We start from the raw sequence: 20,101 nt of genomic DNA, 5'->3' as shown, positions 1-20,101 counted from the left end.
TCATCAATGATATTTCTTTCTCTCTCTCTCCCTCTCCCTTCCTCTCTGAAATCAATAAAAAAAATATATATTTTTAAAATTAATATATTTTTTAAAGTCTCGTAGAATGACATTCTCTAAATTAAAAGTAACCACAATCATTATGGCACTCTTTATACAAATACCTTGCAATCTTAAAATTAGCAAACCTCCTATGATTGATAATGGAATTTAAACCTGAACCTCCTGTGAACCCCCTGGTGGGTGGGCCTTTCCTTGCCATCACTGAGAGGAGTCTTTGGGAAGGGTTCTATATATTTATTAACAGGACTGCTCTGTTTCTTAGGATAAGGTACTTAGACATCTTTATTTTTTAAGTCTGTTTGGAGGTGAGAGAATTCCATTCAACAGACATATAATATGCTGAGCTCCAGCTTTGTGCAAAGATACCTTCAATTTTGTGAGGGCTTCAAAGCTGAAGAGGTTGCTGCCTTCAAGAGCTTCATAGAAGAAAAGGTAAGTTCATTAAAAAAAAAAAAAAAAAAAAAAAATGCTGGGAACTCCAAGATATAAGAGTTAAAACCTATTGAAAACCCATTTTGTCACATTGAAGATGCCTCAAAGGTTCTAAAGATTAAAAAGCAAACTTTTTTCCTTTGTGAGCCTTTGAAGCTGGTATTAAATACTACAGAAAAGTTTTTGAAATTTAGATTCTTAAATGGGGAAAAAAGAAAAGAAAAAGATCGGCCTCAGGTTTGAAAGAGGTTGCCGCAGCCACTGTGAGGCATTCTGCAGGGAGAACAGTGCTTTCGGTGTTTATGAGTTATTCATTATACAGGCAGAGTCTCGCTGGCTGCTCTGTGGGTAGTATTAAGGCACATTTTTCATCCTGGCTGGAGGGTAAGAGCTGAAAAGCCAGGTAAGGGCTGCCGTGTATTTCTGGAGGGCCGTTCTAAATCCTAAGAACATAGAGAAACAGAGAGAGGACAGGAGACATGAGAGAGAGAAGGCTTTGTTGTTTTGTCCATGAAAGGAAATGACATGTCAGAGGCAGACCTGCGGAACATCATTAGTGAGGGTAGGAGGGCAAGGAGGAGACCTCATTTTGAGGAGAGAATCACAGGGATCAGAGGAGCTACCGTAACTTTTAAGTTCAAACGCTAAAGAGGTACAGCCTCAGGACTCCTACTCAGCTAAAAGATTCAGTTAGTTTGAGACCCAAGATTATTAAATAGATAAGACTTAAAGATAAGTGATTCATTGAAATAGATTACACATGTCCTTCCCTTCACATGGTTCCAAGAGGTACAAATTTCAGTTACCATGTTTTAGTTAAGTAATACCACTTAACAAAACAATGCAAATTTCAATTACAGTTGTATATGAATTATATGTTAATTGTAAACAATTGAGCACTCTTTATTCAGCTCTTGCACAGACATTGGTACAGTTGTGTTGCCGCCTTGTCTCCCAGTGATAAACTCACAAAACATTTTACAACAAAGATTAAAGTACAGCAAAGAAACAAAAAGTGATAATGTTGAAAGTAAATTAGGATGCAATTAGAAGACTTAAAAAATGGCAATAGGGCCGAAACTGGTTTGGCTCAGTAGACTGAAGGGTCCTGGGTTTGATTCCAGTCAAGGGCATGTACCTTGGTTGCAGGCACATCCCCAGTGGGGGGTGTGCAGGAGGCAGCTGATAGATTTTTCTCTCTCATAGATGTTTCTAGCTCTCTATCTCTCTCCCTTCCTTTTTGTAAAAAAATCAATAAAATATATTTTTTTAAATGGCAACAGGAAAACAAAGATAGAATGAGATCTAGACTTTCAAGAAGCGAGGGTATAAGCTATATTGACAAAATTCAATGAATATGAAAACAAGGTAAAGTTGCTGCAATATATTTTAGTTTAAATTGTAGTAGGAACAGAAAGCCAATTGTGATAGAAATGTGGCACTTGTCTATTTTGGACTGAAGGCTGCAATACAAAATAATACCAATCCCTTCCACCAGCCTTCAGGCAAAAGTCTTAGAATTAGCTGCCATATTGAAAGAAAACAGTAATTGTGCCCTAGCCGGTTTGGCTCAGTGGATAGAGAATTGGCCTGTGGACTGAAGGGTCCTGGATTCAATTCCTGCCGGGGTAGAGGGCTGCATAGGAGGCAGCCAATTAATGATTCTCTTTATTTTTTTTAATATATTTTATTGATTTTTTTTACAGAGAGGAAGGGAGAGAGAGATAGAGAGCTAGAAATGTCGATCAGATAGAAACATTGACCAGCTGCCTCTTGCACACCCCCTACCGGGGATGTGCCCGCAACCAATGTACATGCCCTTGACCGGAATCAAACCTGGGACCTTTCAGTCCGCAGACCGATGTTCTACCACTGAGCCAAACCGGTTTCAGCTGATTCTCTCTTATTATTGATGTTTCTATCTCTCTCTCCCTTCCTCTCTGAAACCTATACAAATAATTTTTAAAAACTATTAAAAACAAAACAATAATTACAGGGAAACTAAAACAGTAATTACAGTTTTCATTGTTTCAGATGTCGGCATGAATTGATTAATGCTAAATTAATCTGATGAAATAACTAGCACAAATGGAATTCTGCTGTGAAATTTGAACCCAGCACATACTCAATACATGTACACAGAACACACACACACACACACACACACACACACACACACACTAGCAGTAACATGTGCTGCCTCCACTTATGGTATAATTGCACCTTTCATTTTCAGTGTGAATAGTACAGCTTTGTGGGGGCAATTGTTTTAAACGAGAATGCCTGAATTAAATGACAATTTTAGTTAAATTTTTATAGTAAAAAATGCAGTTTACATTAACAAAAAAAAAAGAATGGGGCTTCAAAAATCATGCTGTTAAGCTTACAAAATCACTGCAATTTTAAAATCTTGAATCTGTCATTAGGGGGAAAGGAAATCTATTTTGTAATCTGGCATAGTCTCACAGTGACTTTTTTACTGTGACTCATGCCTTGTCCAAATGTAAAAGAAAATAAACGAACTTATATGTGAAAAGAATTTCCATGATGGGAGAGAAGCTGTTTGGGGAGGTAAATAAGAGCACTTGCCAGCTTTTACTGACTCGGTGGGGCTCTTCAGACTGCCCAGGTCATGTTTAAAAAAAAAAAAAAAAAATTCTCATAGTTGGAAAGGCTTCATTAGACACTGATGGAAAATGAGACAATTTTTAATTCAGCCCTTACTAACACTTCCTGTGTCCACTGAGAAACACTCTCTTAAGCATAACAGCCTGTTATCTAGCTCTTTTATTCTCCCAACTTAGAACCTTATGGCTAAATGTGAGTGGCCTCAACTGCCTTCAAGCTTAGAGCTGGGGCGGGCGAATGAAAAAGAAAAAAAGTCAAAGAAGTTAATTAATGGGAGATTAGGCTGAGTGGGTTTCTCAGAGTGGGGGGGGCAGTAGAGAAGAGGGCAGGAAGAGCATAGGACTGAGGAAAGTGGGTCATGCACATAACTCAAAAGTGTGTGCCCTATTCGCAATAAAATATGTGCCAAATAAGTTAATTAAATCCACTTTATACAATGCCTTAATGAGTTTGGTTTACATTGCAATTTGGGGTTACCCTTGACCATGTAATTATCTCACTCTATTTTGCTTTTGTTTAATTTCCAGGAGGCAGAATTGAGAATTCTTTCTTCTTCATCTACTATCATAGAAGAAATCAGGTGTATGTTTTTATATGTGTTGATTACAATTCACCTTTAAGGAAGGTCTTAGAAGTTTACTGTGAATCATTTACAATACTGAACAATGTTTGAACTATTCATTGTGCTTCTTCATAAAGACCACTACTAATATAATAAAAAAATAAATATTTAATAAATACAATATTATAATTTACCTAAACAATATTTCATAAGTGGCAGAGGCAGGACATTTTTAAGAGGGTTTATCATGTGCACAGGAAAGGAACTAAAGGATTTTTTTAGTACAAGAAAAATTCTTATCTTCTCCCTGGATGTTGGAAGCTGGAGAACAGTTAGTTCAATCAAAGCAAATGCATTTGTCTTGGAGACTTTTCTTGAAACTTCAAAATCTAGGTAACAAGCACTTTACTGATAAGTTGACTTCTGTTCTTAAAGGGGGGAATTGCATTTCTGTTCTTATAATTACCTTTCTTTGTGCCCTTGACTGGAATCGAACCTGAGACCTTTCAGTCCACAGGCCAACGCTCTATCCACTGAGCCAAACCAGTTTCGGCAGCAAAGAAACATTTTTAAATGAAAAAAAGTCCAGATGACAAGTAAAAAATGAATAATAAATAGACAACAGAGCCAGTGTGCTTGGAGATGAAAGAATTGTTGTTGGTAGAGCTAGAAAGGATATGAGAGTTACCTGGGAAATCAACATGTTCAATGACAGAAAGCTTTCCCTTTTCCATATGCTCTTATCACTCCTCCCTCACTCTGTAAACTATTGCCTGAAGTGTGAGAACTGGATACCTGATATTAAAGGTATGAAATAACCCACTTCAGCAGAATCTCTTACAATGTGGTTGAAGAACAGATATAGCCCCTGTCATGGGCTGAAGAAGTGACTACAGACTTATTATCTGTTGGTTATGTTTGAGAACATATGTTTGCTCTGTAATATACCAAACTCCATTTAACTCAAATGGCTTTAGAACACACAGCTATGGGGCAATACCTGCTATTCATTGTCTAGCACATACAAGGTACTCAATGCAGGTTAAAATCCATTTATTTATGCAGCCAACATTTATTGAGTGCCTAATATATGCCAAACATTGTTCTAGACATTAGAAACAGAAAAAAACACATTTTTAATTTTTTAAATTTATTTATTTTGCATTATAAAAGTAACATATGTTTATTACAAAAAGTGAAACAAAAAGATGTATTCAATTTTCTTTGTGGTCAAATGTGAAACCATTTTATTTTTATTTTTAATATATATTTTATTGATTTCAGAGAGGAAGGGAGAGGGAGATAGAAACATCAATGATGACAGAGAATCATTGATCGGCTGCCTTCTGCACGCCCCACACTGGAGATGAAGCCTGAAAATCAGGCATATGCCCTGACTAGGAATTGAACCCTGAACTCCTGGTTCATAGGTCAACACTCAACCACTGCACCACACTGGCCAGGCTGAAACCAACTATTTTAAATGTTTTAGAAAATGACTTTACTTATCATGTTGTTAAATACCTATATGTCCTTATGTGTATTTTGCTTCCTGGAGATGTCCAATTTTGATAGTACTAAATCTCTCACCATAATTATTTTACTTATCTCACAGCCAATAAAAATTAATACTAAAGACTCATACAACAATAAAATTGAAATGCAAGAGTTAAAGTAATTCCTTTGCTAAGCACTAAATAAATCAGAAAAACATTAAATGGATTCTGTCAATATAAGTCTATAGCTACATCTATGGTAAATTAAATTGCAATTTTTTTCTTCAGAAAAATCTTTTGTCTGTTGATCTCAAATTACCTCAAGCACAAGAACTATGTATCAGCTTATTTACCTCTTCCCTGTCTGCAAGTGGTAATTATTTCCCTTGGCTGGTTTTTAATGTTGGCTTTTATAGAGTTGAAAATAACTGTGCAATTAGGCAATTCTGTTAAAAAGAGAAAATGTGGGGGTTTTTTTATCTCAAGAAACAGAAGCCATATGAATATAGTGATGAGAAATTAAAAAGCAACACAAAGACCTGGTAGGCTAGCTACAAATGTGGTTGGAAGCAATGAACCTGTCTGCATTGTTTCTCTTTGAAAGGTCCCTTTCTTTTCTTTTTGATAACTCCTCTTTGGGTTTTACATCAAGGAGTAGATAATGTGCAAAACACAGTTATGTGTATAGAGTAGCCCCATCCAGAAAAAAGTGGACCACAGGAAAGGAGAGGATGGATGTCTGTTGATCATCCTTGCTATTAGTTACATTACTTTAAAACCTCGGTGGTTTTGTGAAGATAGGATCCTGAGAGTGTACACTATGATAATGAGAGGTGTTTGTAATTATACAAAAAGTTTACCTTCCATACAGGCACAACAAATGAGTTGGAAAGTTCACCTGTGCTTGGCAAAATGACTGGGAGTTTAATCTTGAAGTTGGCTGTTACTCCAAACACCTGGGAAGTAAATTCACCTAAAATCTTCACCTATCAATTATTTTCCACTTTAGAAACATAATAGTTTACTATTTCATATAGAAACGACCATTGCAAACTCTTACCTATGAAAAAGGGACTAAATTATTTTCTTTCTCAAAATTCTTTTGAATTAAAAGCAATTTGTTTTGTCAAGGGTGTTTTATATGGTCCTAAACCATATTTGGAATCTACCAATATTATTTTTTAAAGCCTGCTCACTGTTGTGTATTTCCTTATCAGAAACAAAACCAAGATTACAATTAATAGATTAAACCAATTCTACAAAGTTTCCTTTGAAAACAACTATTTTCCATAATCATCATTTAGTGACCATCTACCAAGTGCTTTACCCTCATTATTTCATTTAATGTTCAATGTAATCCTACATGGTGATGTATTATAGTGTCCTTGTTTAACTGGTGAGAAATCCTAAGATCAGAAAAGTAAAACAAATTATCAAGTGCCGTACAGTTGCTGAGTGATCTAGGATTGAACCAGTGGCTCCAAAGCTCAAGTGTGGCTGCCATCTAGGGAGTGGGTCACTTTAGTTAACATGAGAGACTAAGAAAAATCAAGATTGGTCATTGATCAGGTATAAGTATTTCATCAGGAAGGAAGTTACTGGAAAACCACTTTTAGACTAAGGGCCCTGGATCCCTGAGGAAATTTAGGTCCCCTTGCTCACAGCCCAGCCTCTGGGCATTCAAGTACTGGCCTAGCAAGTCACCAGGAGAGCTGCATTTACCTCGCTATCCAGGACGATGCCCTTGCCCGGGTAGAGCAGCAGCCAGCAGTTGTGGTCTCTGCTATCCAGATCATGCCAGGAGCCGGTCCACGATGAGCAGCACCTGTTGGGGCCAGAGCCTCCCTGAGCCTCCCACAACCCCAAACCTCAGGAAGGTCCCCACACCAAGACCCCACCCCCAGCAAGCTTGTTTCTCCCCTCTTCCCAAACATGCCCCAGCAAGCTGCTACTGTGGAGGGGAGGGTGCTTCTTGTAGGCACCTGGGGGAGGATGGGGCAGGGGTGGGGGCTTACCCTCCTCTTGCTCAGCCTTCTCAGTCACATCTCCCCCATTCCCCACCTCCTCTAGCTCAAGCCCACGTGGGCAGCCTCCATAGCCACCAAAAAACCAAGGGACCCACAGAGCCCAGGGCACTCTCGAGGTGGGTTCCCATGGTGTCTCCTGAAGCTTCTCCCTCCCCGCAACTCGATGCAGAGATCCTGCTGGGCCCTCAGCCCATTTCCCCAGGAAGAGGGGCGAGGAAGAAGGCAGGTAAGAGCTTCAGAGCTGCAGCCCCTTGTCCCCTCTCCCCAGCCTACCAACTTCCTCCCCTTCCTGAGGGTTGTGGGCCACACCTACTTGGTACCTTCTCCCAGGCAGGCCCTCCATCCCACCTCCACGAGAATTAAAATCCTGGGCACTTTAGATACTTAATTTCATTTACTTTTTACAGTTTTAACCCCTGACTTAACAGCAAAGGAAACTGAGGCTGAGAAATCCGCCAGAGCAGGGCGGGCCCAAACAGTCCAAACCTGCCCCGTCTGCTCTCTGCCCTTTCCACCTCACCATCCTCAGTGGCAGCGGAGGTTTTACTGAAGTTGTTTTTTTAGCTATAATTTCCCCTTTCTCTGTTAACACAGTGAAAAGATAATGCATTGGGGAAGCACTGGTGCTTTCCTGAAGGGTGGAAGCAGATGGTCCAAATAACATGCCCCAACCTTCCAGTTAATCCCAACACAGCCAGGTTTGGTCATTCTCAACTTGCCTAACATATTTTGACTCAAATCCGAGGCCCAGTGTCTACTTTAAGGGCGATGTTATATGTGGGTACAGAAGGAGACACCTGGGCGTGAGGGAAGAGTTCTCTCTCCTGACTGCCCTGTCCTCCACCACCAACCCCAACCTGGTCTGTGACATAACCACTCTGAGCTGTAAGTTCCTCAGGCAAAGTGACACTAAAGCCACCTGCCTGGTGGCATTGCTGCCAGGGTTGATGCCTGGCACAAAAGGAACCTTGATACTGTTGACGTTGGTGCATACCCAGCAGACAATATATCCTAGGCCCCAGCACTGGGAGGATGGGGGGAAAGCGGGAGGGGTGATCTCATCTTAAAGAGACCAGTTTTTCTCATGGTTAAACCTAGCATGGGAACTACTTGTCTCCAAAGACCTCCCCGGCCTCACTGCTCACACACGTGGGCAGCCTAGTGTTCCTGTGCCCATCTGCCTTCCACAAATGAGTTCCCATCTCTTTTTCAAAAAGTAGACACCACTCTGGTATTCCTTCCACCACGAGGAACTGAAACATAAACTCTGCCTTTACAGAACACTGTGCTCAGCAGGTCAGCTGGCTTCTGCAAATGCAAACTGGAGTCTTTCAAAGATGAAAAGATTCCTGGAGGATTTTGTGGTATTTTGGAGAGTGCCTCTGGGCAGATCACACACTGTGACAAGTTCTTTCCAAACTGTGACATTTTAATCATGCCTTCTACCAACAACTGACTTTCCACATTTAGCCTAGATGGTAGCTGCCCTCGCTCATTTTCTCCTCATCTTAAAGCGAGCCTGGGATTTGATACAGAAGCCAATGCAGTTTTCTGAACACTGCCCCCATTCCGTGGGGCTTGGGAACTGGCAGATGGTCACCGTCAGGAAGTGGGACATAAGTTTGTCACTGGTGTCGTAACACCATTGTTACAACAGTCTCAAACCACTCAATGGAACATTAGAGGCTACTAGATTAGCTTTAACAGATTCTTGAAGCACAAGACTAAACATTTGTCTGCCCCCAAAGCACCAGGGGCATTAGATGTCCTTCCATTGGTAGTAGAGTGTCTTTCTGGTGTAGTTTAGAAAAAAAGCCTTACCACATGGTTCAAAATAACTGAGGCCTGCCGAAACCGGTTTGGCTCAGTGGATAGAGCGCTGGTCTGCGGACTGAAAGGTCCCAGGTTCGATTTTGGTCAAGGGCATGTACCTTGGTTGTGGGCATATCCCCAGTAGGGGTATGCAGGAGGCAGCTGGTCAATGTTTCTCTCTCACTGATGTTTCTAGCTCTCTATCCCTCTCTCTTCCTCTCTGTAAAAAAATCAATAAAAATATATTTAAAAAATAAATAAATAACCGAGGCCTGAAGAATATACACACACAAATACACACTCCATTTGAGAACCTCTGTCTTAGGAAATCCATAGGCCACTGATTTTTATGAAAATGTATGGGGAGAGGGACCATAGCTTTCACCAATTTCTCAGAAGCTCTGGTTTATAAAGTTTTTCTAGCTCTAATATTCTGGTACTGTTTCAGGCTGCTCAGAAGACAGAACTCTTAGACAAGCTAGACATCAGAAGTGAGGCTAGGTTCTTACATCAGACAGAGGTTTTGAGGGGAGTTGGCCCAAGAAAATGAACACAAGCGCTTTACTTTTTCTGTGTATCGTTAGCTTTGCTTTGACAGTGTATATCAAAACATCAGAGACTTAACAACAAATATGTCAACATAAAAATGATGCCACTTTTCAAGGATATGGCCGGGAGAAGTGTCTGCTCCCAGTGCTACTCCCAGGTATACATGTGATGGGAACAAAAGTCACTAACCTTGGGGTCAAATTAAGAAACGAGGAAATAAACTACAATAGCATATTTTCAACATGCATTTGACATGCCTTAAGACTCTCATCTTATAAATGCCAGTATCAGGCCTCAACCTTGGCTCTTACCAATTTTAGTCTACTTAATCTGCAGGCCAAACAACCTCCCCTTATCAATCCTTTTCTTAACCTGTACCTTGGTTTTCTCTCAAACTTCTATCTTAATTTGGAGATCAGTTAAACTCTCACCAGTCTCTTAAAAAAAACATACTTGTGTATTTTATTTTGAAACACTGATTCTGAAACATAAAAGGGTTATATAAAACTTATTTCCAAAAAACTTTTGGATTATAAAAAAAGATTAAGAATTTATTGTTCAAAGGCTGCCATCTGGTGGCCAAAGATAGTAAACAAAAAAAACAGATCATGGAAAACACCAATACCCCTAATCAACTCGTTAGTAAAAGTGATAATCTGGAAAAATATTATCTGGATCATTATGTGGGAAAATATGAACATGTTTATGTCCCACTAATTCTAATCTATAAGATACTTTGCCTGTAAACAGTGGTAGCATGATGTTTATCAAAATGTTTCCAAAACCCAGATACAGCCCCACCAGACAACACACTTGAGAGTTAAATCCAGCTGCACCAGAAAGTTATGGGTTGTTTTTTGTTTTTTTGTGTTTTTTTTTGTTTTATGCTTTGCAAGTATGACACAAGGTTTCATTCACTCAACAAAACTTTATTGGATCCTATTATGCCCCAGGTACACTGAATTTCATTGGCTACATGATGAAGAACAAAAGAAACAGCATCTATTCTGGAGAACCTCATGGTCTGGTAACAAACAGTCCCCAATCTGTTGTGTATTTGTGCCCTACATGGGCTTAGCCTCCAGGATGAGAGCAGTCTAAAAGCTTCTGTCTGTGAGGCAGGGGGCACTCTTTTCTCATTTCCATTAAGGGGATAAATGGGGCTACCAGCTTCTCAGGTGGGATATTTAGATAACATGGGTCTCCTTCACTAATGTATGACCAGCTGGAAGGATTACATTTTAATATTTGACCTATTTCTTCCCCTTGCTCTGTTATAAATACTTGCCCACTTCACAGGTTCTTGAAAACAAAAGTAACAATCCCTAGTCACTGGGCAATTCTCTAGGAATACATAGGACGGTGGAAATGCTGATAGTAGTGGGTAAGAATCCATCCTTCAGTTGGCTTTTCAGGCCTCCCTCAATGCCCCTTCCTCTGCCTGGCGACTCCAGTCAGAGTTGTAAGAGTACATCCTATTGTTTCTGGAGTTTTCCAAAAGGCCCTTGGCCAGTAACCAATTATTCAATTTAAATATATTGTTTTTTCCTCCAACCAAGGGAAACAGTACAAGTTGGGGGTGGGGTCCGACTTTTCACTACTACCCTGTTTCCCCGAAAATAAGACAGTGTCTTTTATTAATTTTTTCCCCCAAAGATGCGCTAGATCCTATTTTCGGAGGATGTCTTATTTTCGAGGAAACACGGTAACTGCCAGAAGTCCAATGCTGTTTTCCTTTTTAGTCCTAGATTCCAGGACAACAGCCTGGGGCCAAAAGAGCTACCCACCTGTTGGGATGAGGTAGGCAGTCCACAGAATGATAACATCAATTGCTTTTTAAACTAGCATTCCCTGCTCCAGGTATTCCAGTGAGGCCATCAGCCCTAAGGCACTCCACAAGGTCCTGTTACTCATGACAGCCAGAGTATGCCATCCCCCTAAGAGACACAGTGATTAGTCCAGCGATGAGTATGTGACCCAAGCTTCAAAAGAAAAAAATATTTTTTTACTTTAGGGGCTGGAATTGTGTCTTAGTGGTTTTTAAGGGCAGAAAAAGAGTTGCCATCTGTATCTCTCAGTATATTCCAGAATCTTCCACTCTTCAGCCCAGTAGGAGGCTGGCTGGGGCTGCTGGGCCAGACAAAAAGGGACCAGCAGGAACGCATACCAAGACTAAGAACTCAGGTTAGGCATGACTAAAGTGGAGAACTCCAGCCCTTAGAAGACTTTAGGCTCAAAAAAATGTGGGAGAATCTAAGCAGCTACTGGTTGATGAAATCAGAGCCAGAGAGCCAGAGAGCTGACTAGAGAAAGATGTAAATGTGAAGTTCAACACTGAGGATTTCAAAGCAGAGCCCAAGCAGACAGCATGCTGGGATGGGTTCGCAACTATCAGGCCTGGAACCTCCCTAGAGTCAGGAAGTTGGAGGAGGAAACCTTGTACCATAGCAACTGCAAAGAGCCAGGCATTGCAGAAATTATGAAGATTGTGAAGGAGGCTCACCCAGACCACACACAGTTTGAGAAAAGCAATCCCTATTATGATCCCTCCAGCAAAAACCACCACCACAAATGGTCCATGGTCGATGAACAGTTTGCTCCAGTGATGAAGTGTTTCATTCCCCTGGCTGAGTTCAAAACCCGTCACCAAGCTCACAAAGCCACTGAGGGCCCTTTGGAAAATATGGTGCTCTACTCAGCCAGTGTGGACCAATGGCTGAGTGTCAGCCTATGAACCAGGAGGTCATGATTCGATTCCCCATTAACACACCAAGTTATGGGTTCGATCCCCAGTGTGGGGCATGCAGGAGGCAGCCAATCAATGATTCTACCTCATCATTGATGTTTCTGATGTTTCTATCTCCTTTTCCCTCTCCCTCCCTGTCTGAAATCAAATGTAAACACACACACACACACACACACACACACACACACACATTGCTCTTCACTCTTCTGACTCTCTCAGTTCCACCCCTGTCCCAAGAGGAGTTAGTTTAATTTTTATTTTGAGCCTGGAGGAAAAGGAACCAAATTAACTGAGATACTTGCTGGAACCGGCAAGGTAATACTCCAAAGAAATGAAGTTTTTATAAGACAATAGGAGGTGGGAGGAGGCTTGCTTGTTAGTTCAAGTGAACATAACACAGGTGGGTTTTCTGTACTTTTCAATAAAACACTATTATAAACACACACACACACACGCAACTTTATAGGTTAAGGCAGTGGTCGGCAAACTATGGACTGCTAGCTGTATGTGGCTCGCAAGCCAGTTTGCCGACCACTGGGTTAAGGCATGTATGTGAAGAATTTCTTGTGCTTTAGAGAACACATCTACCAATTTTGGTCTTAGGGGGGGGGGGGAAGGAGACCTTAATAAGGGGAAAAAAAGGAGAGCAATAGGAGCTAACCATTTAAAGCATGAAGACTTAAATCTTACAGGAACTTTACGGTAAGTCTAGTGTAAGGCCCTAGTTTTAAATGGGGGAAACCAAAGCTGGGAGGGAAAAGAGGCTTGCTAGAGAGAATTCTTGCTGGGGTTCAAGTTTGGCAGCAAAGAGTAGGATTAATGAATGCGCATCACACAAGTATCTGGCCCTATCAAGTTCATGCTTATTTAATTCTCAATCTGGGAGGTATATATTTTTGCTCTACCTAATAGCTGATGAAATTGAGACCAGAAAGGATAAATGACCCATGTCACACAGCTAACATGGAACAGAGCTGAACTTCATATACACACCTAAATCCTTATTTCCTATTTCACTTTTAGATTAAAAAAATAATTGAGGCAGGACATAGGAATGGGACTTAGGAGTGATGTCAATCCTTCATAAATATGATGTCAGTGCTTGAGAGCATCTAGGAAAAGTCAAGGAGAGGACTTCAATAAAGGGCAAAACCTAGTTTAAATTACTAAATGAACCTTCATATCTCAGCTGCCTTCTAAAAATTTAGGAAGTTGATATAGATGGTCTCAAAATATTTATTTGCAAGATAGAATAGGCAAAAGGAGTTGAGTAGTATGTGGCCCAGAATCCTAGAGGTCTAAACTCCTTTCCCACTTCCCTACCCTGACAATTCCCTTCCCTGAGGTTTGGGTAAAGCAGCTGCGACAGGGGAACTCTTGGGCATTTGAATGTGTCACTGATTTTATGAGTCATTTAACAACTGCCTGTATAATGCTCACCTACTGGCCCCTCCCTGAGTCAGAAGCATGAGAACCCTCATCATTAGGTGACTCTAAAACCCAAAGCCCATTCTCTGGTAGTAGAGTTTGACTGTTTGCTTTAAAAAAAAAAACCTCCAATTCAGAGTCTAATGGACTTCGAGAGCCCTTTTCTCGAGCTCTGACTTAAGATCTGTTATTAACTGTTCAAGATCTGTTCGCCATGCTCTCATAGAAAGCATTCACTTGCTCAGTTTCAGGTTCCAGTTCAGCTCTGGCTGTCACATCGTATCTACTTACCTTTACAGCAACAGAACTCCATAAATTTGCCTTCTTAGCTAGAGTTAAAGTAGCCATCCATATTAAACAGCTTTATTTTAAAAGAACTGTTGCCTTGCCTGCCTAAGATGAGGCCAAGATTAAAAGAGGATACTCCCTAATGGAAGAAATACTACAATGTGGCATCACAAATGTGATTTACATGTTTTTGGTCAATGATAAATCTGAATCACATAAGCAAAGAAAGATAATTTTTTCGGGTAATAATGTCAACAATAGTCCACCTGGGAGAGGGCATGGCATGGGGCTTATCTACCTCAATACCTCACATCCTTTTCTGGCCCCTCCAAGTCATTATTTACATTTGTTCTTCTAAAAGAGCTATTATTCAAGGTCACTGAGTAGCCTGGCTGAACAAAGAATGTAAGTGTGGTCACTCTTCCAAATTTTCCTTCATTACATCTCACATATTGTTACACAATCTGTGGTACTATACCCACGCTCACTAAGAAACCACTGTAGAATCTTGTTTATTTGTGAAAGAAAGTAAGGTCAAATGTGGTCTCTATGGATTGAAGTTTTCTCTCTTCAGAGAGAAGTTATTGTTAGGGTGGGTTTTTTGTTTGTGTGTGTGTTGTTTTGTCCCAATAAACTCAAGAACCAAAATAATTAGATCCCCAAGCAGATCAACATTTAATCAAGAAACATTAGACTTCCCTTTAATTAATCCAAATTTGATCCAACTGTTCTATCCAAATTCGTTCTAAGGGGAAAATGACGCTATGAGATTCAATGAAACTTTTTCATTAAACAACTATCTTTTCATGTATCAGAAATTACTTTGTGACTGTTGGCTAAACTGTTAGTTTCAACTACCTAGGAGAGATGCCCCAAACAAATAAACTTTATTTTCAAACAGATTCAAGCAGGCCAGCAAGGCTTGCTCACTGAGCTGTGATGAACGAATGGCTGAGGATTTCCTCACCATCCAGGAGCCCCCGACAGAAGAAAGCCCCATCCCTCCATCTACTCACCTAGCCTGTTTGCTCAGTGAAGGAAAACTTACGAGATAGACTTTCTGAGAAGACAGTATTTGGGTGGTTTGGGGTAGAAAAATAGGAAAGGTATAGAAGAAACTAAGCCTCCCCATGAAGAAGGGAAAGAGAAAGAATATTACAGAACAGATTAAGATCAGAGAACAAATACAGCATAGGAAATATAATCAGTAACATTGTAGTAACTGATGGTGCCAGCTGAGTACTGGAAATATCAGAGGGAACACTGTGTAAAGTATATGATTGTCTAACCACTATGGTGTACGCCTGAAAGTAATATAAAATAATATTGAAAGTAAACTGTTATTGAAAAAAAAATTTTTTTTTAATTAAAAAAGATCAGAGAATTTAGACCAATTAATGCCTTCAGGATAAACAAGAGAACCCCTCTGGCTGCTCTGAAGAAAGGGTACCTCGTGCCTCCCGGAGGGAGGATAAATATAAGGAACAGAAACATATTATCTTCCCTCTACTTCCATATCCTGCATTAGATCAGTTTGCTCCCGTTAGAGCTGATGTGGGTCCTGGAGATGGTGGTCAGGCCTATCCCAGCCACCCTCGCCAACCAGAGAACACATCCATGACAAATCCAAACTCCTAATTCCTGACCTATTTTGAGTCACCCCACATTTTGCCACTCAAGAATAGAACAAACTTTGTTAAAAAAAAAAAAAAAAAAAAAAAAAAAAAAAAAAAAAAGCCTGTATTTTTCATTTAAGAAATAAAGGTTCACAAGCAATCCAGAACAGGTGCCAGAAGTTTGCTCGAAACAATCACCATACTTGCTGCAGAAGTTCAGGTTCCACAGAATCACTCTGGCCAGTGCTTCCTGAGATGCTCTTTCAGCTGAGGAATGGAAGGCAGCAGCTGCTGGCACTCATGACAGCGCAGGGGCAGCTTCAAGAGCTCAGGCATACCATCTCGGACAGTCACTCTGCCCGCCTCTTGTATCATCTTGATCACAGCTGCAAGCAAGGAAAAACAGTTCAGAGCCTAGCTGCTCTGGAAAGCCAATACAAAGGGGAAAAAAAAAATCTGACCCCAAATAAATATATGCCAGGTCAAAATCTCAATATGAGCAAACTATTTTGGTATTACATTCCGTTGAGATACATTCTAAGCAACCCCTGTTACTATGTCAGAGCCTTATCACAGTGCTTTACCACTGACTGACATTGGGTTGATGGCAGCTGTCACTGTTAATCCCCCAGTTTACTGAACTTCCACAGAATATTCACTGGGAATTGTTACTCTGCACACATGCCCTTCCACTATTAATTAACCACTCCTATGCTCCTGCTCAGCTGATGGCAGAAGAGACATAGAACTGTACAGAGCTTTCATATCTATGAACTCCAATAATTATCAGAACAATTTTTAAGTATATTTAGTTAATATAATAAAACATCTTTATTATAATAAAACATCTTTCTCACCCTGATATAACAGCTTTCTAGGTCCCCAAAGATGGCTGCTCACAGCAAAGTGACAATCCCACTATAATTCAAATGATCCAGTTTCTTTTAGTGGGACCCTCTTTATAGGGAACATAAAGTTAAATATGGGTTTTTGAGACCAGATTATTATTTAGGGAAATAACCAAGTCAAATATAAGAATAGCTGAGAAAATGAAACAAATGTGAAAACCAAAGAATACTGTTTACCTTGAGATTCTAGGAAGTATTCTGTATTAAAAGAATTCCAATGTTTTTTGTTTTTAAGGCACGGAGAATCAAAATCCTGGCTGATCACATGAAGGTGTACATGGCTAGTTGAGAAGGAGAGAAATAGATGATTAAATCCATGAAAGACTAACTTAAATTAAAAGGACAAACAGTAAAAGTATGGGTGTGTAAAATATTGACTGTTTCCATTTAATTCAATTCATTCATTCATTTAAGAATATTTAATGCTCATTATCTACCTACTAGGGCCACACACTGTTCTAGCACTGGGAATTTAGCAGTGAGCAAAATGGGAAAGACCTCTGTCCTTATAGAAATTATATTATCATGAGGGGAGACAAATAAAGTATAAGTAAACCAATCAACAAGGAGAATTCAAATAATTAACATTGCTTAAAAAATAATAAAACAGAGAAATGTGATAGAGAGTGCTGAGGGGATAAAGGTTGCCTTTTTAACTAGCTTAGAGTGCTCAGGGAAGGATTCTTCCAGGCAGTGATTTGAGTGAGAAAGCAGTCAGGCAAGCAAAGAATCTTTGGGGAAAGAGTATTTCAGAGAGCAGGGAGGCTAAGCGCAAAAGGCCCTGCGATGAGAAAGAGCTTGATACAACCAAGGAACAGAAAGGTAATATGGCCAGAATGACTAGAGCCTTGGTGCAAAGATTAGGTAGGAGCCCAGAGGTTTGCACTACATTCTGATTATATGGAGGAGCCATTACGGATTTTAAGTAGAGGAGTGCTATTATCTGAGTTATACTTTTTAAAGATGATTCTTGCTACTGGGAGAAAGGACTATGAATGGGTAAGGATGGATACAGAAACCTAGCAGACCAAGTCAGAAATAATCATGTCTTACACTAGAGCTGTAATATTTGAGATGACAAGAAGCAATCCAATTTTTAATATATTTTGGAATAGGACTTACAATGGATTGGATGTGGGTTTGGAGAAGCTTATGGGAAAAGCAGATTTGAGAACAAAATCAAGAATTTGCTGTTCAACTTGTTAAACCAGGTAGGAAGCCTTTTTGTATAGCTTTAACTGAGTAATAGCTATTGTTGTTCAAGGGTCAACTGTACTAGAATTGAACAAATAAGTAAATTTAATGAAGCTAATGAGAGCCAAATTTCTCACCGTTGGAGAAAAAAGTTACAATAACGGAAATCAGAAGACAAGAATGAACCTTGTGGAGTTGGACTGGAATGAGAGGTATCACTATGAATTCATAGTTTTCATATACACATACATGTAAATAAAGAGAGAGATATGTGTTACCAGTGCAGGTTAGGATTTATGCATTTATTTCCTAGCTCTATCTACTAGGAAAAAAAATATAGAAGAATCAATATTAAGAAACCTAGTACCCAAGTCTTGGTTTATAAATACCCAATAAAAGGAACAAGGGCTCTTGGCAGAAGTGGTTCATTCCAGAGCTATAATGAGCCTGGAACATCTTATTCCAGAAAATAAGTGGTCAAAACATGTTGGAGGTATGTCAAAGTGCTACAGGGGCCAGCCAAAAGGAGCATCCAATGATCAAAGCTGGAATGACTTGAGCAACAAAATAATGACAGATTGAGATAAAACTTACAGAATAAAATAAATATCCATGAATCTGCACTAATAATTGAATAAATATGTAATTGGGGCAGGGATTGGGGAGGAGGGGTGCTCTTCAACCAGGAAGAAATCTAATTAATAAGTTAAAAGGGCCCTAGCCAGTTGCTCAGTTGTTAAACCTTGGACTGAAGGGTCTCATGTTCGATTCCATTCAAGGCAGTACCTCGGTTGCAGGCTTCATCCCCAGCCCTGGACAGGGCACATGCAGAAGGCAGACCAATCAATGTGTTTCTCTCACATAGATGGTTCTCTCTTTCTCTGTCTCTCCCCCCCTCCCTTCCACTCTTTCTAAAAATCAATGGGTGATTATTAATAAAAAACAAAATATACATAAATTAGAAGGAATGAGGGAAACATAAAGTCACCATTAGGTAAACACCATAGTAATAACCACTGCAGGCCAGATACAATAAAGACGCTAAAAGTACTGGGCAAAAGTTTGAACAGAAATACGATAGTAGCATAGTCTCAAAATATTCAATAGTAACTTTCAGTAGAGAAACCTGGCAGATACCACCTTACAAAGTGATCAAGGTTAACATCATGAATAATAAACCATCTTGACATCATGCACTCCTTGATATGAGGCACTGAAATGAACACATCACTTCTGTGGCATGTTGGCAAAAAAAGAAAAAAGCATAATCTCAATCTAATCATGAAAAATCATCAGACAAATCCAAACTGAGAGATATCCTATAATAACTAGCTATTATTCATCAAAAGTGTCAAGGTCACCCTAACTGGTTTGGCTCAGTGGATAGAGCATCGGCCTGCAGACTGAACAGTCAGTCCCAGATTCGATTCCGGTCAAGGGCATGTACCTTGGTTATAGACACATCCTCAGTAGGGGGTGTGCAGGAGGCAGTTGATTGATGTTTCTAACTATCCCTCTCCCTTCCTCTCTGTGAAAAATCAATAAAATATAAGTATTTTTTAAAAGTGTCAAAGTCATGAAAACCAGAAAAGGAAGAGGAAGTGTCACAGATTAGGGGAGACTAAGGAGAGACAATAAATTCAATTGCAGGACCTTAGATCGAATCCTGGAGCAGAAAAGGATTTAAGGAAAATGGGTGAATTTCCAATAAGGTTTACAGTTTAATTAATGGTGATTTTTGTCCTGCTTCACACTTTCTTTTTTAATATTTTCTAAATTTAAAATATATTACTTTTACAATAGACAAAATGATCTGTTACCTTTTCCTTTCTATAAACTTCATTAAAAATTACATCATAAAAAGTGGTCATAAAAGAATATGTAAGTGGCAACTTTATTTACTGCTCATTTTGTTTCCCACCCACACCTGCCATAGCTCTTGCTTTTAGCATTCTCCTTAGCACAACAGTATTCATTATATGAAAAAGGCACCGACACCATGGTTACTATGTGAAAAGGACTGTGTAATCATTAGCTGTTAGTCACAGGCTCTGAAGCATTAGGGAAATAGGACTATGGGTGACATGCAAGAATCTCAAAATCATTTCGCAGACCAAAGAAAGCCAGAATGAAAAAGAGTATACATTACATGGTTCCATTTACATGAGAACAGACTAAACCAATTATGCTGAAAGAATGCTTGCAGAGGATTAACTGGAAAGAGCACAAAGGTGCTTCCTGGGATGAGATGATAGAAATGTTCTGTATCTTAATCAAAGTGATAGTTGCATGGCATGTACATTTGTCAAAACTGATCAAACTATAAATCTTATTATGCATTTTATTCTATAT

At 39.7% G+C, this 20,101-nt stretch overlaps 1 protein-coding gene and 1 pseudogene across 8 annotated transcripts in view; one reads left to right on the top strand and one right to left on the bottom strand.

The window, feature by feature from the left end:
• The first annotated feature begins 399 nt into the window (after positions 1-399).
• On the top strand, positions 400-12,303 carry LOC118716702 (annotated as a pseudogene).
• Positions 12,304-15,756: 3,453 nt separating this feature from the next.
• The window catches only part of APTX (aprataxin), a 31,892-nt gene continuing 27,547 nt past the window's right edge, over positions 15,757-20,101 (bottom strand). For 7 of the 8 annotated variants that reach the window (XM_045580062.1, XM_045580063.1, XM_036433586.2 and 4 more), the window contains 2 exons: positions 16,733-16,836; positions 15,757-16,033 (listed from right to left, as the gene is read on the bottom strand). In XM_045580062.1, coding sequence (XP_045436018.1) covers positions 15,879-16,033; positions 16,733-16,836 — 259 coding nt within the window. In that variant the 3' untranslated portion in view covers positions 15,757-15,878. The remainder of the gene's footprint in view (positions 16,034-16,732; positions 16,837-20,101) is intronic. The other variant, XM_045580065.1, reaches the window with a different exon arrangement.

This window comes from Pipistrellus kuhlii, unplaced genomic scaffold (assembly GCF_014108245.1).
Source record: "Pipistrellus kuhlii isolate mPipKuh1 unplaced genomic scaffold, mPipKuh1.p scaffold_m20_p_12, whole genome shotgun sequence".
Lineage (NCBI taxonomy): Eukaryota > Metazoa > Chordata > Mammalia > Chiroptera > Vespertilionidae > Pipistrellus > Pipistrellus kuhlii.
This window is presented reverse-complemented; position numbering and strand designations above follow the sequence as displayed.